Genomic DNA, 15729 nt, shown 5'->3' with positions numbered 1-15729 from the left:
TATAAAAGCACGGCGCATAGATGCAGGCAGGATTGGGCATTCTTGGGACAAGGAGTTATGGATTTTCCTTGGTAATTACTTCTAATTAATGAACAACTTATGATCATATCTTGACTTTATTATCTTCTTGTGATGGTGTTCTTAATTGCGATGAACGTGCATTTACTGACCCGCCAGGAATATTCCAGTTATTACCGACTTCCCTTGGGAATCGCTATTAACGAACATCCTACGGTCGCATTTTGACCTTTCTTCGTGACACTATTTTAATGGTCCTTTCCCTGTATGAATGAGTATTCCCCCGCCAAACCATCCCATCAATTAACCTCTGTAAAAATTATTGACGCCGCTATTCCCCGCGGTCGATCGATTGGGGATTCTGCTTTATTCCCCGCAAATAAATCCGGTTTGGAGAATCTCCATTCTGATCGTCGATGTTTCTGTCGCCATCCCCATAAAATGAGGCTCCATTACATCAGGACCCATCTGGAGCCCCAGATTATCGTGACACCTGGAGAGTGACGTCGTTTGTCGGTAATGAACGGATCCTCCGTACGTAACGTGTTTTCCCGTTCCTTTTAACGTTGGGACCGGGTTACCTTAATAGGTATTGCGTGGGTGACATCACGATGCTGTATAGAAGATCTGCAGTATTTGCCGGAGATTTTGTCCGGCGTTTTGGGAATGCGCTTGAAGGCTGTTTGTTGTCTGGTGGATGCAAATGGTGAGGGTATCGCGATGCGATGGACATGAGCAGCAGATGGTTATTGTCAGTGTTTGGTCGTCCAAAGCAAATGAGACGAGACGAACTGGTCACTTCATGTAAGACTAAATTAGCGTTTAGAAGACATTTTCGCGTAGATGATACATTTTCAACTGTCCGAATCCGTTCTTTTTGTTGTGATGTCGAACCACAAGAATTCTATTGACAATAGTCACTTACTCATGTCGGCTTTCAGTCGTCCAGGCTAGAATTGCCCGAAGCTACTCCAAACCTCCAGCCTTGAGATTATTTTGACATGTATCTTATCTTTCCAGAGAGTTAGCGGCGAGATACCAGTGTCATGTTCATCTGTGGTTTGAACTGTACGACTTGATGACTGACCTTCAAAAACCCTGAAATAGGTCATGTTCATCTGCATCCGGCGACAGTCAATGATTGAGCAAGATAATTACGGAGGCTGCGGCAACGACTCACAGAAAGGCACAGCCCATGGGCTGTAATTTTCAGAAGCGATGGTCAAAGTCTCAATGTATTTAACCCAGATAAGCATATGGCACATGGTCGCGTGAACAGCGTCAGCACTCTACCATGTAAGCCGTTTCAGAAAGTCCTATGCCCAAGTTTAGCGTCCCCTCTCGGCTTTGGGAAATATTCTAGAAGTATTTCCGACCAGACAAGGCCTTTAACTCCACGTTCATCATCTGTTGTGGCGGTACTAGGCAGAGTTCATCAGTTTCAACCCCAAACTCGTCTGAGCTGATGGCCCGGGCCAATAACGAACGATCAAGATGTCTGAGATTGCGTATGATGCTCAGTCCATCTCACTCAGCTTTGAGCCGCAAGTCCGCGTATCAACAGCGGATGGGGTGGAATCTCTAGCTGCAGTGAATGTCACTTTGTTATTGATGCTAAAAATTAAGCTCAAATTGTGCTGAAGCAGTTTAAGTGGTTGGGGGCCATGCTGTGCAACCACAAAGGAAGTCATCAGGCATCGGGAAGTCTACTCCGTTGCCCATCTCATACAAGCTCAGCCCCAGAAAGAAACTCGCCTTGCTATAAGGCTCGCCCCCAACGATGAGAAATATTGCAGAGCCTCAAATCGAGTCTCTTTGGCATTTGGAATTAAATGTACCAGTCGCTGGCGGTTGGGCATGTGAAGGTATGTTGATTTAGCCTACCGGCCATGGCGAGCTACGATATAAATGCGGCATGCGTCCAGTATTGATACGAGAACCATGGGCAAGAAACAATCAACCCATCCACTCAACACAACACCACCATCGTACGACACTTTATCGACTCCAAGATGGCCCCTCTTCAGCTGCAAGGCCTTTCCCAAGAGGACCTGGACCTTCAAATGCGACAACTGGTCCGTGGAGTTGGTCGCGACAGTCTCGGAACCGTTATATCAGGAATTCTCTCAATCAAATTGCCTCATATGCTGGTGTCTTGCGGCGTCAACATCGTCAGCCTTTGTTCCAACGCTTTTAAACTTCATGAACTCAAAACCGCCTTGCGTAACGCGGGCATCACGATCAAGAAACGCGTTATAGCCAAGGGTTTGATGGAGGGAGCAATCACGAAATTTGGGAGCACAGCCATAACTCTTGGCCACGACGACTTTACTACTGGAACAAAAGCCGTTACTGAATGGTTTAACCACGCGGGGACTTATATCGCGAACCATACGAGTTCTTTATTCTCCCCGCTTAACTCCTTGTCTGCCAGCGTCTGGGACCAGGAGAATCGCATGAGTCATGGTCTGTTCGAGCATTCAACGGCTATCGCTAACGGATGGACCAACGCTGCTGAGAATGCGACCGGCACAGCTGAAACAAAGAGCCTAGGTTGGTATCAGGAGGACGGGGACTTGACGAAGCAGGTCGTCGTCGTTGGCGCTGCGACGGGTGCGGCTATGAAGGTGGCTGATCATGTTCTTGAAAAGCCTTACGACGAAGGGAAAGACTCGAGATGGTACAAGCGGCAGCGGGATAAGATTAGAAGATGGTTTAAGTAGATAGAACAGAAACAGTAGAAGATCTTGGGGGATATGTTCAAGGAGCTCAACGTTCTCTGATGCTGAGGCTTGGGAACTTGGAACTTGAAACTGGGAGTTAATGGCAAATGATTAGGTCACAATACGATTTTAAACTTAACGAACAAAGAAGAAACAAAGAATTTGCATCTTCTTCTGAAAGAAACCATAGCAAACAATGTGATTGAAAGTTACCAGGCAGTGTGCAGCAATAGGAAGTGGCCTCGAAGGCAGCTTTCTGAGTGATCTGGGCACAGCAAACTACTTCACTGACAACATCACTTCGAAGAATGCGCCCTGGTAACAAGGACTAGAATAATAGAGGATGTTAAATACAGGTTGCTCGAAACCACCTTTGAAACCAACGTCTCTGGATGATGCGAAGAGGAATCGTTGACAATCAGGATAGCAGACACCTCAAGAGATGACAACGCACGGGACTATATGTTGCAAGCAAGATATAAGAAAGAAAAAGAGAATGAAGTGAGAGTCTAAGATAGTTAAGTGAAGCCATTGTGAATACGTGATTGAAGCTTGTCTGTCTCCTGTAACCATAAAGAATGAGTGGCCTGTCAACCAGGTTTCTAAGGTCGCCATCCTGCCACCTCGCAGCCTAAGATTTGAGAAATGGTCTAAGGATTGGCCACAGAAATAGTCTAAGGATTAGGGACACGCAATTTCATAACTGGGTAACCTCACCTAATGCTACCCAGAACAGAGTTCCCACAGGCCTGAGGCTCCACTGCGACTTTCTTATCTCGCACTGCCAGCGTCTGCCGCACCTGCCAAAAAGACAACCTCTGCTTCCAAGTTCCGACGCGACTTCCCTTTCTCCTTTCTTTCAAATCCCTTAACGCGTCAACGCGTCTATCTTCCCTTTCACCACTCCACCACTCCATCATTCAAACACTCTCACACTCCTTCATCAACCTACCTTCCACCACCACCTCAGTCAAGATGCCCTCCCTTTCCGTCCCTAGTCCCTACAACGAATACCCCAAACCTACTATTGCCGCCTTCCGTCGCTTTCACGAGCTGACGAATGAATGGCCTTGGGAGCTCGTCGAGTGTTTTGAACCTAACCGCTGGAACCAGACTCTTATCCAGCGCTTCTACCGGCTGATCAAGAATGATCTGCCACGCACTTCTACGACCCTCAACGAGTTGGTCAACTATCTCTTTGATAGATCTGCCGAGCACCCTATGCAGAAGTACCGCTGCGTTTTGAGCAACAAGACCATCAAGCAAGCTACTGATTGGCTGGCTGGTCAAGGCCAAGGCCAAAGCTCTTTCCGTTTCCGTGCTCAGCGTCTTGCCCGACGAGGCGGCGCTCTTCCTAGTCTGCCACGATCATCATTGGGTAAGTATCTACGATAAATTACAGGAACTTTAAGGTGTTGACTACCCTTTGTAGCCAGCCGTTCCCGCGTTGCATACAGTCGCTCGCGTACCTCCGAGACTATTCAGGCCAGCGATGACAAAGAAGCCGCATCAAATGAACAAGCTTCTTCAAGTGTCACTGACAAGACTGCCCCGATGGCAAAGAAGAGACTGATGGTTCACATCAACTTGCAGCGTCAGCCGGCTAGTGAGTCTATCACCGTTGTAGGTGACGAGGCGGATCAGATCGCTACACAGGGCTACGCAAGCATCGGCCAGCCCGCCTCGCATTCCAACATCCATACCGGACTTCAGACGCCGGTCGGAGAAAGCGGCCGCGCGGAAGAGTCCCCCTTTGATGGTGTCTCGGTGAGTGCAACATGGTCTTTAGCTATATGCTATAGTGTTACTGACGCCAACTAGTTCAGATCTCTTGAGGAAGCCCAAGAGGCCCACGATCTCTACCTGAAGGGTCAATTGACCAGCGCCGGAATCACCATTCGACGCACCAAGGAAGAAATCGAATCCACTCGTATCCGTCATCGTGAACGCGTCGAGGCGATCCTGCATGAGACCGCTGTCAAGGAGCAAATCGAGACTGAGATCGCTGAGGCACAGAAAGAGGTGAAGCGCAAGGAGGCAGAGTACGCCGTCAATATCAAGGGACTCCGCCAAGTACGCCTCTATCCTTCCGAGAACCCAGATGAAAACGAAGCTGCGGCAAAGGCAAAGGCACGCCGAGTTTCTCAGGAACTCGACGCCGGAAATCTCGACATCGAGGCAAAGAAGAAACGTCTGGCCGACAAGGTCGCCGAAATCAAGATGACAGAGGCCCAAGCTGCTGCCCTGTCCGACCTACTCATTGAGTTGGAAGAGAAGAAGGAGTCTCAGGAGAAGGATGAACGCGACATCAATATTCTCCGCCGTCTCATCGCGATTGGACCTAAGCTGGTTGACTACATTGAAGAACTTTTGGGTGGTCGAGACATTGAGGAGTGGTCCAAGGAGAAGCTGCAGGAGGCCAAACAGAGCCAGGCTAAGCTCACGTAATTAAGGACAGATGTATGACCGGGAGATTTTGCTTTGGGCTGGCGTCAAGGACAAGGAAAACGCGATGGGAATTGCCGCTACATCTCATGAGGAACTGGGCAGAGATGAAGGCCCTATGGCATACAAAAGTCGAGATAGATCAATGAGTTTAATGCAATGATTTAATCAATACTTTCTGTGTTGCGTTGTCTACGTAGAAGCAAACTCTTCATTCATGCTCAAGCCAGCACCTTCTGGCTCCAAAGTCCTAACATGTTCACCTCGTGGATAAAGGTTTGCTAAACGACAGAAGGCACAGAAATCTTCTAACCGCCGTGTTCGGTGAGTTGAGCGCATATCAAACCCTTTCTATCATGCTATGGACGGAAGTGCAATCAGTATGATGCTTGATAAAGGTTCAATGGTAGTAAAATATATGGCTTTGGAGAGAACATTATGGTAGTAAGACTCGGTGATACTCACTAGGACCCCATGACTAGAGGTTATGATCATAATGCGTATCGATGCCGTAATGCGCTTGTGCGCCTGACGCTGGGCGTGTAATCGACGCGCACATGCCGCTGCACACTAGAATACCCCCTCCTCTTTTTCTTCTCGCTTCTCCTCCTCTCTTCTCCTCAACACCATCATCACATCTCGGTAAGTAAATACCCTCAGCCCGCTTACGAAGAAGGAAACCTTTTTTCTACATTCCGATCCTTTTACTAACTACTGAATAGCGTCCCGCGTCCGTATGTTTCCATCCTCAACCCCCGCTCCCGATCGGTGTTGCTGACGCGCAGGTCTTCTCAGATAGCTCTTTATTTTCCAACAGCGAGTATACACACAACTACGGAGGGATGATAGCTGACATACGGGCGATACTTAGAAACTTTCAACTTTTCTTCACCGTAAGTACACTGCGAAACCCACTGGCTTGAATAAACGGCTGACTCTCGCGACAGACAATTCATCATCCATGTAAGGTCAACTCCCGATCACATTTGCTGTTGACCTGGCTGGTTCTCACGGAATCGATAGCATGAACAACAACGGCGCTGTAAGTAACAGCCAGAACATGTTTCAATGAGTCTTGTCGCTGATTCTTGAGTAGCACCCTGAGCTTCCCTCGCCCGTAAGTGAATCTTACCCACAGTCCAATGTATTATGGACCTCGCTAACAAATGATTTGTAGCCCGATGCCTCAGACGTGAGTCCATACATCCCTTTCAAGCTTTATTGACCATCATACTAAAGGTACTGCGAAGTTCGCCGACGAGCTCGAGGTAACCCATCACCCAGCTAAATCGCTACAGTACCAGTACCAACTATAATGGAACTTAGTATGCTAAAGCCATGAGCGATGTAAGCTTACTGTTCTTGCTGCTTCTTCCTCAGCTGATCAAATCCAGTATTACGCCGCTAGACAGCTGGTGAGAAACCATGTGAACACTTACTCTTCCCGATGCTGATCTAGATTGTCTGCGAAGTTCTGGGGCGAAGAGGTCGCCGTAAGTCCTCTAGAGCCCTCGGACGTCGGAAGACACTGGCACAATGATTGACATTGCTTCTAGTACTACAAGAAGAAGCACGACGAGTCTCTGGCCAAGCAGAAGGTTAGTACTATCATACCCAACTGTCTATTGGGAATACAATCTAACAGACACGATAGGGGCACGATGAGGAGGTGGCTGTAAGTTGAATGCCCACGATTCTTTTGGTGCGAGACTGATATTGCTTTTGTTTAGCAAGCGCTCCTGACTATCCAGGTATGTACTGTGTCTTTACGATGATGGGAGATATCACTAATGTCTATAAGCGCCTCGATGCTGAAGAGGCCAAGCAGCGGGCCAAGGCGACCAAAGAGGCTGAGAAGAAGAAGAAGGCCGAAGAGAAGAAGGCCGAGGAGGACGAGGATGCCAACGTTGTACAAATCCCCGTCTATGCAAGCTGAAAGGTTGCAAGGCTAACTTTCTCGCAGTAATTCCTTTTTTATATCGAGAATGTGGTCTAGCTAGTCTGAGAGGTAAGAGTTGTGCCAACCTTTTGGATCCATGGCAACTGAAATTGGTAGAGAAGCAGAATAAGACACATCGCCGGGGCGTGGCCCCTTTTTATCGGCACACACAGCGATTCCTACATGTGACATGTGATATACTGACACCATTGTCATCAGCGACATGTTCACGACACATCTAACGCGTAGGATTATGAACGGACGTGGGTACAGTTACTCAACCGAGAACTTTTCTTTTTTGTAAGACTTTCCCATAACCAATCTCTACCTGTTGGGCACTAGAAGGATTGGCCCCCAAAAGCATAAGAGACGAAAGGACTTGTTTACTTTATGCTGGCTTAGACTAACACTCAGAGAGCCTTATGATCATAGTCTAAGCCTTAGAAGACGACTCTTCATTTACCGACACAGCGATATCGCACCCACAAGTTCAAGAGATGACCGACGGAGAATGAGCAATGGTCGACAGGACGTGGAACTACAAGGGATGAGATCTCCGATGGAACGCCGTAGATAAGGGGTGCTGGATAAGTGATAAAGAAAGAGATATGCACGACAGAGAATTGGATATGGGATGCACCACTTCAAACGAGCGAGAGGTGCGTGACGAGTGGTCGCAAGGCGAGTCATTGTCCACAGCATTGTCCAAGGGATAAATTGGGTTGAAGACTTCATCTTGTCCTTGTATTGGAAGGGTTATTAGATCCTTAGCATCGTAATCACAAATCTCCAATCCTCCACCGATTGTCCAATCAATCATCAAAGTCCCCATCTCTTGTAACATCCAATCGATCGTAGTATTCATTCCGACGATAGTGTAATCGAGCGGATCAGGATACTAGCAGTCGGTTCAGTATTGCAGTCAGTTGATCGGTCAGGTGATGTAGACTCACGTCCGAGAGCTTGGGCTGGAAAATGTTAGTGAAACCTATTCTATGAGAGGAGAGCAGTAGCATGAACTTACCCCCACGATCTGGGGCTGGGACTTACGTCCCGAAGGACGTTTGTTCGGCTCCTATAGATTATCAGTCAGTCATGCTATCCAACATTGAACCTATCGTTCGGTACGGCGGCTAACTTACCTCTTCGGCATTGCTAGCTTCTTACGGCCTTGTCGGAGGTCTTCTGTACACCTGTCGGCGGATGTGATGCAAAGCCATCCAGCCGTTGTGAACAGGTTCTGTGCATACGGCCTTCTTGGATGGCGCCATTCTATCCAATCTGTAAGACACAACCAGCTTGATACCCAATGCGACGGGGGGTCGATCTTACTTGGATGAGGGTGATGCTTGTCACGATAGTTAGCGAAACGCTCAAATAGATGATCGAATGCGTGTGGTGTACTTACTTGAGAAAAGTTTGAGAACACTAAGTATCACGAATATGTTAGCCATGGCAACCCGATTGTTCTCAAGTGAGTATACTTACAAATGTGGAAGAAGAGGGCTTTCTGGAGAAACCTGCGTATCAGCGTCCCAGATCATGAGCAGCGGATGTGGTTGAATACGTACTGACGCGGTACGGCAACTGTCTAACAGTCAGTAAAGGGTTCAGAAAGCAAGCAAGAAACGTTTTCAATCTTCCAAAGGTAAATTGGAAGTGTTTTCCTTGTTCCAGGAGCTGGGGGTGATCACTTACAGAGAGTGGTTGATGGTGTTGAGGAGAAGAAAAAGAGAATAAGGAGCGGAGCGAGTAAAGAAGGGGAGGGTGTTGTGGGGGCACCCTTTGCCTCATAATTCGGCCGCAGTGTCGACTGGAAATGCGGCGTGTAAGGTGCTGAAATGAGGAAGGGCACGCTCCGTCGATGGCCTCATTCTTTCCCTCTGTCAGCTGTCAAGAATCCGAATATGGGTCGACAAGCGCTGACCAACTTGTATATTTGTAGCGGCCTCTTTCAGGAGGGGGATCGGAGTAAGACGATCGTGAAGGTCGATGGGCGGTATCGCTCTGAGAGGCAGGGAGGAGGAAAGGTTGGATGAAGAAAAGGAAAGGAGATGAGGGACGACTGAGGGGTTTGCTCCTCCATCGCTTGGGACTCGGTGGCTCTTTCCTTGTCAGCTGTCGCGAGTGCGATGAATTGAAGCGCCCACGCGCAGGCAGTGCCAGAGGACGAAATATCGGGCGGGCACGGCTCGGGAGGATATTAGGTCAGCTTTAATGTACTCGGTTTTCTTGCTCAATGCTGAAGGAAGGCACCCCCCGCTGTACATCCATTCAGACCAAGGTGACCATCTTTACTCCCACACTACTGCTCTTCTTGTGGTTTCATTGCTTTCGAATTCCTAGACATAGTGTCGCTAGGCAGACAGGTGAGCAACAGCGATATTCCCAACATGTAGATAGTAGTCACAATGCACGATATTTGTATGGTCTTATGCTTTGTTCCTCTGAGAGGGTATCTACAGAGGATTTCTCGACCTCGGCCTTCTTGGCCTCCTTCTCAGCCTCCAGCCTCAAGACTGTCAATTTTGGTCGATGCAGTTGCATCAGTAAACTCGCAGCTTCCTCCTTGTCGGTTTCGGCCTACGCAAGAAAATCATGTCAGTGAATCGGCCATTCTTGTCTTCGTGCTGTACTCACGCGACGGGCCTCAAGCAAATCCTATTCTAACTTAGCAATGTAATGTCTGAGGGGGGAAGAGGCTTTACTTACGTCGACGGTTCTTTGCTCATCCTCAGCCTCCCTGTCCTTCAACATGTTAGTTCTGGGCCAAAAAAGGGCATTGATTTGATAGACTTACAGCAGCTTCCTTCAGGAGCGCGGTCTATTCAAGACGGTCATGTCGATGGATGCGTTGCTGACATTGTCGGAATGCGTCGCGCCCGTCGTGGCGGCGGTCGGTGATGGTGAAAGGACGAGAATGAAGAGGGAGAAAATGAAGAGAAGAGGATGGTTCTTTTTTTATGGTACGCCCCAGTGCGATAAGGAATAGCACCTGCCTTGTCTTGGCAGTGCCCCCTGACGTTAGGTCAACTTTGGTGAAGTGCGTGGAATAACAGAAGAATTTTCATCTATTAGGAAAGAAACCATGATGAAGCAGGCTAAACTACAATCGATCTTACATAAATTGACTAAATCCTTTGCTCTCTTATGCTCCGATGGCTAACCTTCCAGATCATCCCAGCCAAGAACAGAGACAGGGCGTCCATAAGTCCTAGAAAGGTGCCAGGCAAGGTCAATAGAGCAGTCCCGAAGTGGTTGGCCTTCTTTGCCCAAAGCCTCAGGGTAATACAATGTGAAATGCTTCATGTTCACACTATTGACTTCAACAAGCTTCCTGTCGCTAGTGTCGAACGTGGGGTACAGAAACTCGGATTTCGCCGACATCTCCTCGATAGTGGGAGCGTCTTCACTCCTCTTCAGACCATGGTCGATGATCCATAACCTGTCGACTGAATGCCACATTGTCTTACTCGAGTATTTCACGAGAATCCTGATAACATGCAGCTTCCAATTTTCGTTCTCCTTGTGCCACCAATTAGGATTGAACACGACGCCTACGTTCTTGAGGCCACACTGAGGTCGTAATGTGGAAGGTCCGAAGCCGAAGTCGAAGCTGAGGTATTTCCAGTCAACATCGCGGAGGCGCCAAGCCTGCAAGACGAAGAGATCTCGCTGCTGGGAAGTGGTGAGTTGGGGGAGCGGTGATCCCCAAAAGTAGTCTGGCTGGGATAACTCGAGGCCTTTCTCGTCAGGAAGCGCTATCCTCCTGTCCACTGGACCAACGCGAGGTGGTAGGACCTTACTTGACCATTCGCAATCTGTAAGGCCAACTACACAGTCCCCAGCCTCGTCTATGGACTGATCCCCGCACTGGCGTATAGTCCACTTTGAAATTCTAAAGTGATTTCCGATGATAGCTCGGGATTCTTTACAAGCCATCCATAGCCCAGCGTCGATCAAATACGTCGATTCATTTTTGCGACTTAGGTCGTCCGCTTTGACACTGGGGAAAGAGGGTAAAGGTTGCACGTCTTTGGGAAAGGGTTTTTTGCCATCCTCAGATCGACTTGCACTCGCACACCTTTTGCTTCTGAAGATGTGAACTCCCGGGCGATCATCTCGAATAGCGAAGAGCCAGATCATATTTCTGATCTCCCCTGGTAATTTCGGGAATCCGTTGAAGGTCGCCATCGTTATCGACGTGTGGTTTGTGGGGTTCGGCTGACGTTGGTGGGAGGAGGAGAGACAGAGCGGAACGAAGCAGGCGGGCGAGCAAGAAGTTGTTGCCTGAATAAAAAGCTTGTATTCTGGCAGTGCCAGGAAAGGTTGTTATGGGAACCGACAGAGCTTCCCAATTTTAGGGCATCAAGATAAGGTTACCGAAATGCTGACCTAAGCTAGCAGAAAGAAGTAAAATTATTTCGGTTCTTATGCCAGTCGGGATAGCAAATCTGAGCAAGATTCACATCTTCTCCCATTAAAGTTCCACATTTCAAGCATCATGACTGGTTCCAACATAGATCAATTTTAAATTTTTTATCTTGCTTCCATCTATGCATAGGACACAAAACATTTCCTTTCACTTCTCTATTCTCTTGACCTCTCTTACTCCCACCAACATTCAGCAATATCATCGACTATGGCCTCAACACTCGGCAAAGAATTCTTAGGCGCATTGCCTACAGAGTTATGTTTCCAAGTCCTTCAATCCCTTGAATCCAAAACCGCTATATCCTCTCTCATACGAGCTTCATCACGGATGCTTCAAGTCTACCTCAGATACAAAGCAGTAATTGTATGGCACATCCTTGCCTCGGACTTCGACAAAGATATGATCCAGGATGCCATATTCATCATACAGCTCCCAAGATCCGCAGGACCCCTTTACATCGAGGAAGAATACGAGCCCTGGAAGGCAATCGTGAGCCAGTGGATTGCAAAAGACCTTCCTGACCCCGTCGCCTCTCGGGACAAATCGTCGCAACTCTTCTGGTCGCTCAATAAACTCCACTCCGTGTTGATACGACTCGGCGAGGACTATATCACCAAAGCCAGATCGAAATATATGATCCAAAGCTATCCTTGTCTTCCACAGATGAGAGCTTCGCAGCGCCATCTTACTTTCAAAGGAAAGGAGGTCATGACTAGGATGGACGCAGGCCAGCTTCAGCAGTCAGAACGACGCAAGCTTCTCAAATCATTTCTTTTTTACGAATGGACCGCCAAGGCGATGAGAACTCAACATATGTTCGTGCTTCTAAACTTTGACTTTGACCTGTTGATATCAAAGCCTCGCGAAGTCAGTTTATCTGACGAGAAAGGCTGGGCTAGTGTGCAAGTATACGTTGCAACACTCTACAAAGCGATCTTTGCACAGATTACGGAGGGAAGGCTCCCGGAGCCTGAGAAGGACTTTTGTCCCGACACAGGGATTCCACATTGGCATTTCGCTTCCACCTCCCTGGCTATATACAGTGCCTTCAGCCCGTATGACGTGAGAGTTGAAGGTCTACCTGAGGAGCTGACTGCATGGGGTCTGGATCTCCTCATGGTGTATCTGAACCTTGACGTAAACCGTACAGATGACAGGGAACTCGTCGAAGACCACTTCGGAGCCAAGATCACTAAAGAAGGAGAGGAAAGTGCATGGTCGTCTGCACATCTTAATGTCATGATGTATTTTGAAACAGACGTTCTTTTTACTTCTGGCGAGATGGAATCGGCCGAGAGCTGGTGTGCGTGGGAATACCTGAACGATGCCAAGCCACATTACAACCGTAATTTGGTGACTCGCCACTGCTCTCAATGGTCAGACGACGATTTACTCCGTCATTACGAAGAGCGTCCCCACGTATCACAATTCGATATAGAAGTTGCACTTCACTGGAATCGTATGAAAAGGAAACGAAAGTCCACGAAGAAAGGCAGAAGTCCTCTACCGCAGTTGATTGAGACCCGTTCTGGGTACCATGTCATTGAGCAGTCGCCAGCCTTTTGGCGTGTGGGCTTACGATCATTGTGAAAGGCACCAACAGCTTGGCGTTGCGGTGACAGGTTTATCAGTCCAGCTTCTCCTGGTTTTAGCGCAAATCTTAGTACTCCGTCCAATGACGTTTGATAAAGTTGGCCGACGCGACAAGTGCCCCACGGGTGAGCTAGTAGTTCTCAGCGTCGCATGCTGGCTCGAGTAAGGAGAGGAGAGCGGCCGAGATGAGATGATGCATGGAGATTTAATGTATTAGATGATGTATTAAATATATATGCTATTCAAGAAAAGTAAGGGTATCTTATGATCGTCTGCTGCTCGAAATAGAAGGCCCACGACTAATCTCCTCAATGACAACCTGCTTAGGATGTCCATGCGTCAAAGGAATCTCATCCGTATCCGAACCCCCCTTGAAAGGATTCCTATCAGGACTATTCTCAACAGTGACCTGGAACTCTGTTCGCTGATGAATACCAGGGCCGCGGTTAGGCAGATCATCATCGGAGTCTCCAGCGACAACCTTAGATCGATGCGTAAGCTGCAAGTTGTTTCCTCCGGTTGTCCAAGGAGCGTCTTCGGTTCGGTGGCCGCTGCGGCCGTGGCCGGAGTGGGAGAGGGAGGGGTAATAGTCGTCGGCGTTTTCGCCTTTGGCTAGACGTGTGATGAGCTTTGCCATGGACATTTCGATGTTGAGCTTGACCATGTAGGCTACGGGGTGGAACTGAATGTAGACGACTTGGTTGGGGAGCCACATGAGACCGATGAGCATGGCCTGTGAATATTAGTGACTGTGCAATGAGACGTAGTTGGTGAGAGATGACTTACATCCATGAGGATGGAGACAATCATGAGTTTGGCGTTGAAGCCGACGAGAGGCTCGTACTTCTTCAGATTGTGCTGCTCGACGAGTCTCTTCTTGACGGTGCGGAGGAAATACCAGTTCAGGCCGGCATCGACGATGAGGATGATGACCTTGGAGATACGATCCCAGACATCATTGACTTTGACCCATCTACGCAACAGTTAGCCACACTCCTCAGTGTCAGACCCATGCATCGCAACTTACGTCTGGCTCACGGGAGGTACGGTATGCGAAGGAATCCAGATAACAAACACAGCAATGTTGACAAGCGTAATAATAATAGCTGTGCCCCATTTCAACTTAAAGATAGTAGATCGATGTTCCGCAATGATAGAAATTCGGTTGACGATGATCTGAAGAAGTAACTGGATCTCCCAGACCCAGAAGAACAGAATGAAGAAAAGAACAGGGACACTAGAGCAATAAGGTTAGTCAACCAGATCGCGTCAGTGACATCGCACTACTTACGTCGGGCCGATAATTCCATCCAAGAAAACCCATCCGATGATAGCAATAGCAAGATTCGCAGCGATTTCTCCCCAGAGCATGTAAATATACGTGCTGCGAAGCGGATTTCTGTTGCGGCGTGTTTGTTTCCATGCTTCCCAAACGGTGAGCAGACCAAAGCCGAGGGTGAAGCCCATGGCCATGGAAGCGATCTTGTGATCGCTTGTAGACGCCATATTGAAGGAGTGACGGTGTATCCAAAACAAACGATACAAGAATGACAGAACCCCTAGAAAAGAAGAACGAAGATGCAGATCTGGGGTTGCGTGAGCTTTAATACGCATGCATGGAAGGCATGGAAGAGCTGCATCGTACCGAAGAACCACGTTTTGCTCTAGGTCAAGCCACAGTGGGACCGCATTGTCTTGAGATGCAGGGGAAGTTCAGTAACCAAGACCGACGATCTCATACAGACTATACGTCAGGCCGTTAGCTTGCAGTCGTTGGTGTCAGTGGCTCCGGGGCGCACAGCTGGAAACGGTCTGGTGCGCAGCGTGGCGAAACGATTTTGGGTAAAAGTATATCTCGCGCTTTGACACTCGCTTGTCGAGATTGTCTGGAAGACGATCCCTTATTGGGGTAATTACGAAGCTTGGTTCATTCTCTGCCGGAGGTGTCATTTAACCTCGAAGGATCCCAAGGATCCCTGCGGGTCGTTACCCGGGGAGCTGGAAAGGATCGTTAAGATGCATGAATGATTTTCTGAGTTTGCTAGGTCCCGGGTGAGACGAAAAGAGTCTCACGGATGTTGCCGTAGACATCTCCATCTGTGCGCGCCATGTGTTGAGAAGGTTTGAACTACTGGTTTCAATTCTGCTTCCATCGCGACAAGCTTTTCTTGGGCGTCGGTACCAGAACAAAATCAGGGGCGACAGTCAGCCACTAAAGAAATTCTCAACGCCACATTGTTAGACTGGGCGTCTCATATCTCGGTACTGGGGAATCTTTTCAGCATGATTCCGCGGCCTTCCCCATTTGTCATTAGCAGACCTGCCAGAGCTAAATCTCTAGTCGAAGCCAAGTTCTCGGGCTCCATTTAATTACTGATCTACCAGGGTAAACTGCGGCACTGCACTCGACTTTTTACCGTTTTGGTGGCTGTGGCTGCTTTTTTGAAACAAGATCAGGGGAAGAAACCTCTTTGCTCCATCTCATTCGTTCTTTTAGTGTAATAGTTCCAATAGCTTACGGCGAAGTTTATTTTCAATCTTCTTTTACCGACATTCTGGGTAAATGCAGCTGAACA

General features: G+C 48.3%; 6 protein-coding genes across 6 annotated transcripts; 4 read left to right on the top strand and 2 right to left on the bottom strand.

Moving 5' to 3' along the window:
* Nucleotides 1-2030: 2030 nt before the first annotated feature.
* On the top strand, nucleotides 2031-2741 carry FIESC28_00223 (uncharacterized protein; the record flags this gene model as incomplete). Its single annotated transcript, XM_031154374.1, has 1 exon — nucleotides 2031-2741. The coding sequence occupies one exon, from the start codon at nucleotides 2031-2033 to the stop codon at nucleotides 2739-2741; it is 711 nt and encodes a 236-aa protein (XP_031021546.1).
* Nucleotides 2742-3716: 975 nt separating this feature from the next.
* Nucleotides 3717-5189, top strand: FIESC28_00222 (uncharacterized protein; the record flags this gene model as incomplete). The annotated part of the gene is made up of 3 exons (XM_031154373.1): nucleotides 3717-4119; nucleotides 4174-4508; nucleotides 4563-5189. 3 exons carry the CDS (start codon nucleotides 3717-3719, stop codon nucleotides 5187-5189), a joined length of 1365 nt encoding a protein of 454 aa, XP_031021545.1.
* A 1021-nt stretch (nucleotides 5190-6210) lies between these two features.
* Nucleotides 6211-7122, top strand: FIESC28_00221 (uncharacterized protein; the record flags this gene model as incomplete). Its single annotated transcript, XM_031154372.1, has 11 exons — nucleotides 6211-6228; nucleotides 6283-6303; nucleotides 6364-6378; nucleotides 6437-6454; nucleotides 6513-6533; nucleotides 6581-6601; nucleotides 6659-6679; nucleotides 6743-6784; nucleotides 6841-6861; nucleotides 6917-6937; nucleotides 6988-7122. 11 exons carry the CDS (start codon nucleotides 6211-6213, stop codon nucleotides 7120-7122), a joined length of 354 nt encoding a protein of 117 aa, XP_031021544.1.
* An 864-nt stretch (nucleotides 7123-7986) lies between these two features.
* Nucleotides 7987-11319, bottom strand: FIESC28_00220 (uncharacterized protein; the record flags this gene model as incomplete). The annotated part of the gene is made up of 15 exons (XM_031154371.1): nucleotides 7987-8023; nucleotides 8079-8093; nucleotides 8150-8200; nucleotides 8268-8406; nucleotides 8458-8473; nucleotides 8534-8553; nucleotides 8614-8645; nucleotides 8697-8712; nucleotides 8824-8938; nucleotides 9589-9708; nucleotides 9766-9786; nucleotides 9838-9873; nucleotides 9926-9949; nucleotides 10121-10143; nucleotides 10293-11319. The coding sequence occupies 15 exons, from the start codon at nucleotides 11317-11319 to the stop codon at nucleotides 7987-7989; spliced, it is 1692 nt and encodes a 563-aa protein (XP_031021543.1).
* A 448-nt stretch (nucleotides 11320-11767) lies between these two features.
* On the top strand, nucleotides 11768-13150 carry FIESC28_00219 (uncharacterized protein; the record flags this gene model as incomplete). Its single annotated transcript, XM_031154370.1, has 1 exon — nucleotides 11768-13150. One exon carries the CDS (start codon nucleotides 11768-11770, stop codon nucleotides 13148-13150), a length of 1383 nt encoding a protein of 460 aa, XP_031021542.1.
* Nucleotides 13151-13415: 265 nt separating this feature from the next.
* On the bottom strand, nucleotides 13416-14659 carry FIESC28_00218 (uncharacterized protein; the record flags this gene model as incomplete). The annotated part of the gene is made up of 4 exons (XM_031154369.1): nucleotides 13416-13886; nucleotides 13940-14126; nucleotides 14181-14390; nucleotides 14445-14659. 4 exons carry the CDS (start codon nucleotides 14657-14659, stop codon nucleotides 13416-13418), a joined length of 1083 nt encoding a protein of 360 aa, XP_031021541.1.
* Between the last annotated feature and the right edge of the window lie 1070 nt (nucleotides 14660-15729).

This window comes from Fusarium coffeatum (genome assembly GCF_003316985.1).
Source record: "Fusarium coffeatum strain FIESC_28 chromosome Unknown BRIP53273_contig_5, whole genome shotgun sequence".
Taxonomy (NCBI): Eukaryota; Fungi; Ascomycota; class Sordariomycetes; order Hypocreales; family Nectriaceae; genus Fusarium; species Fusarium coffeatum.
This window is presented reverse-complemented; position numbering and strand designations above follow the sequence as displayed.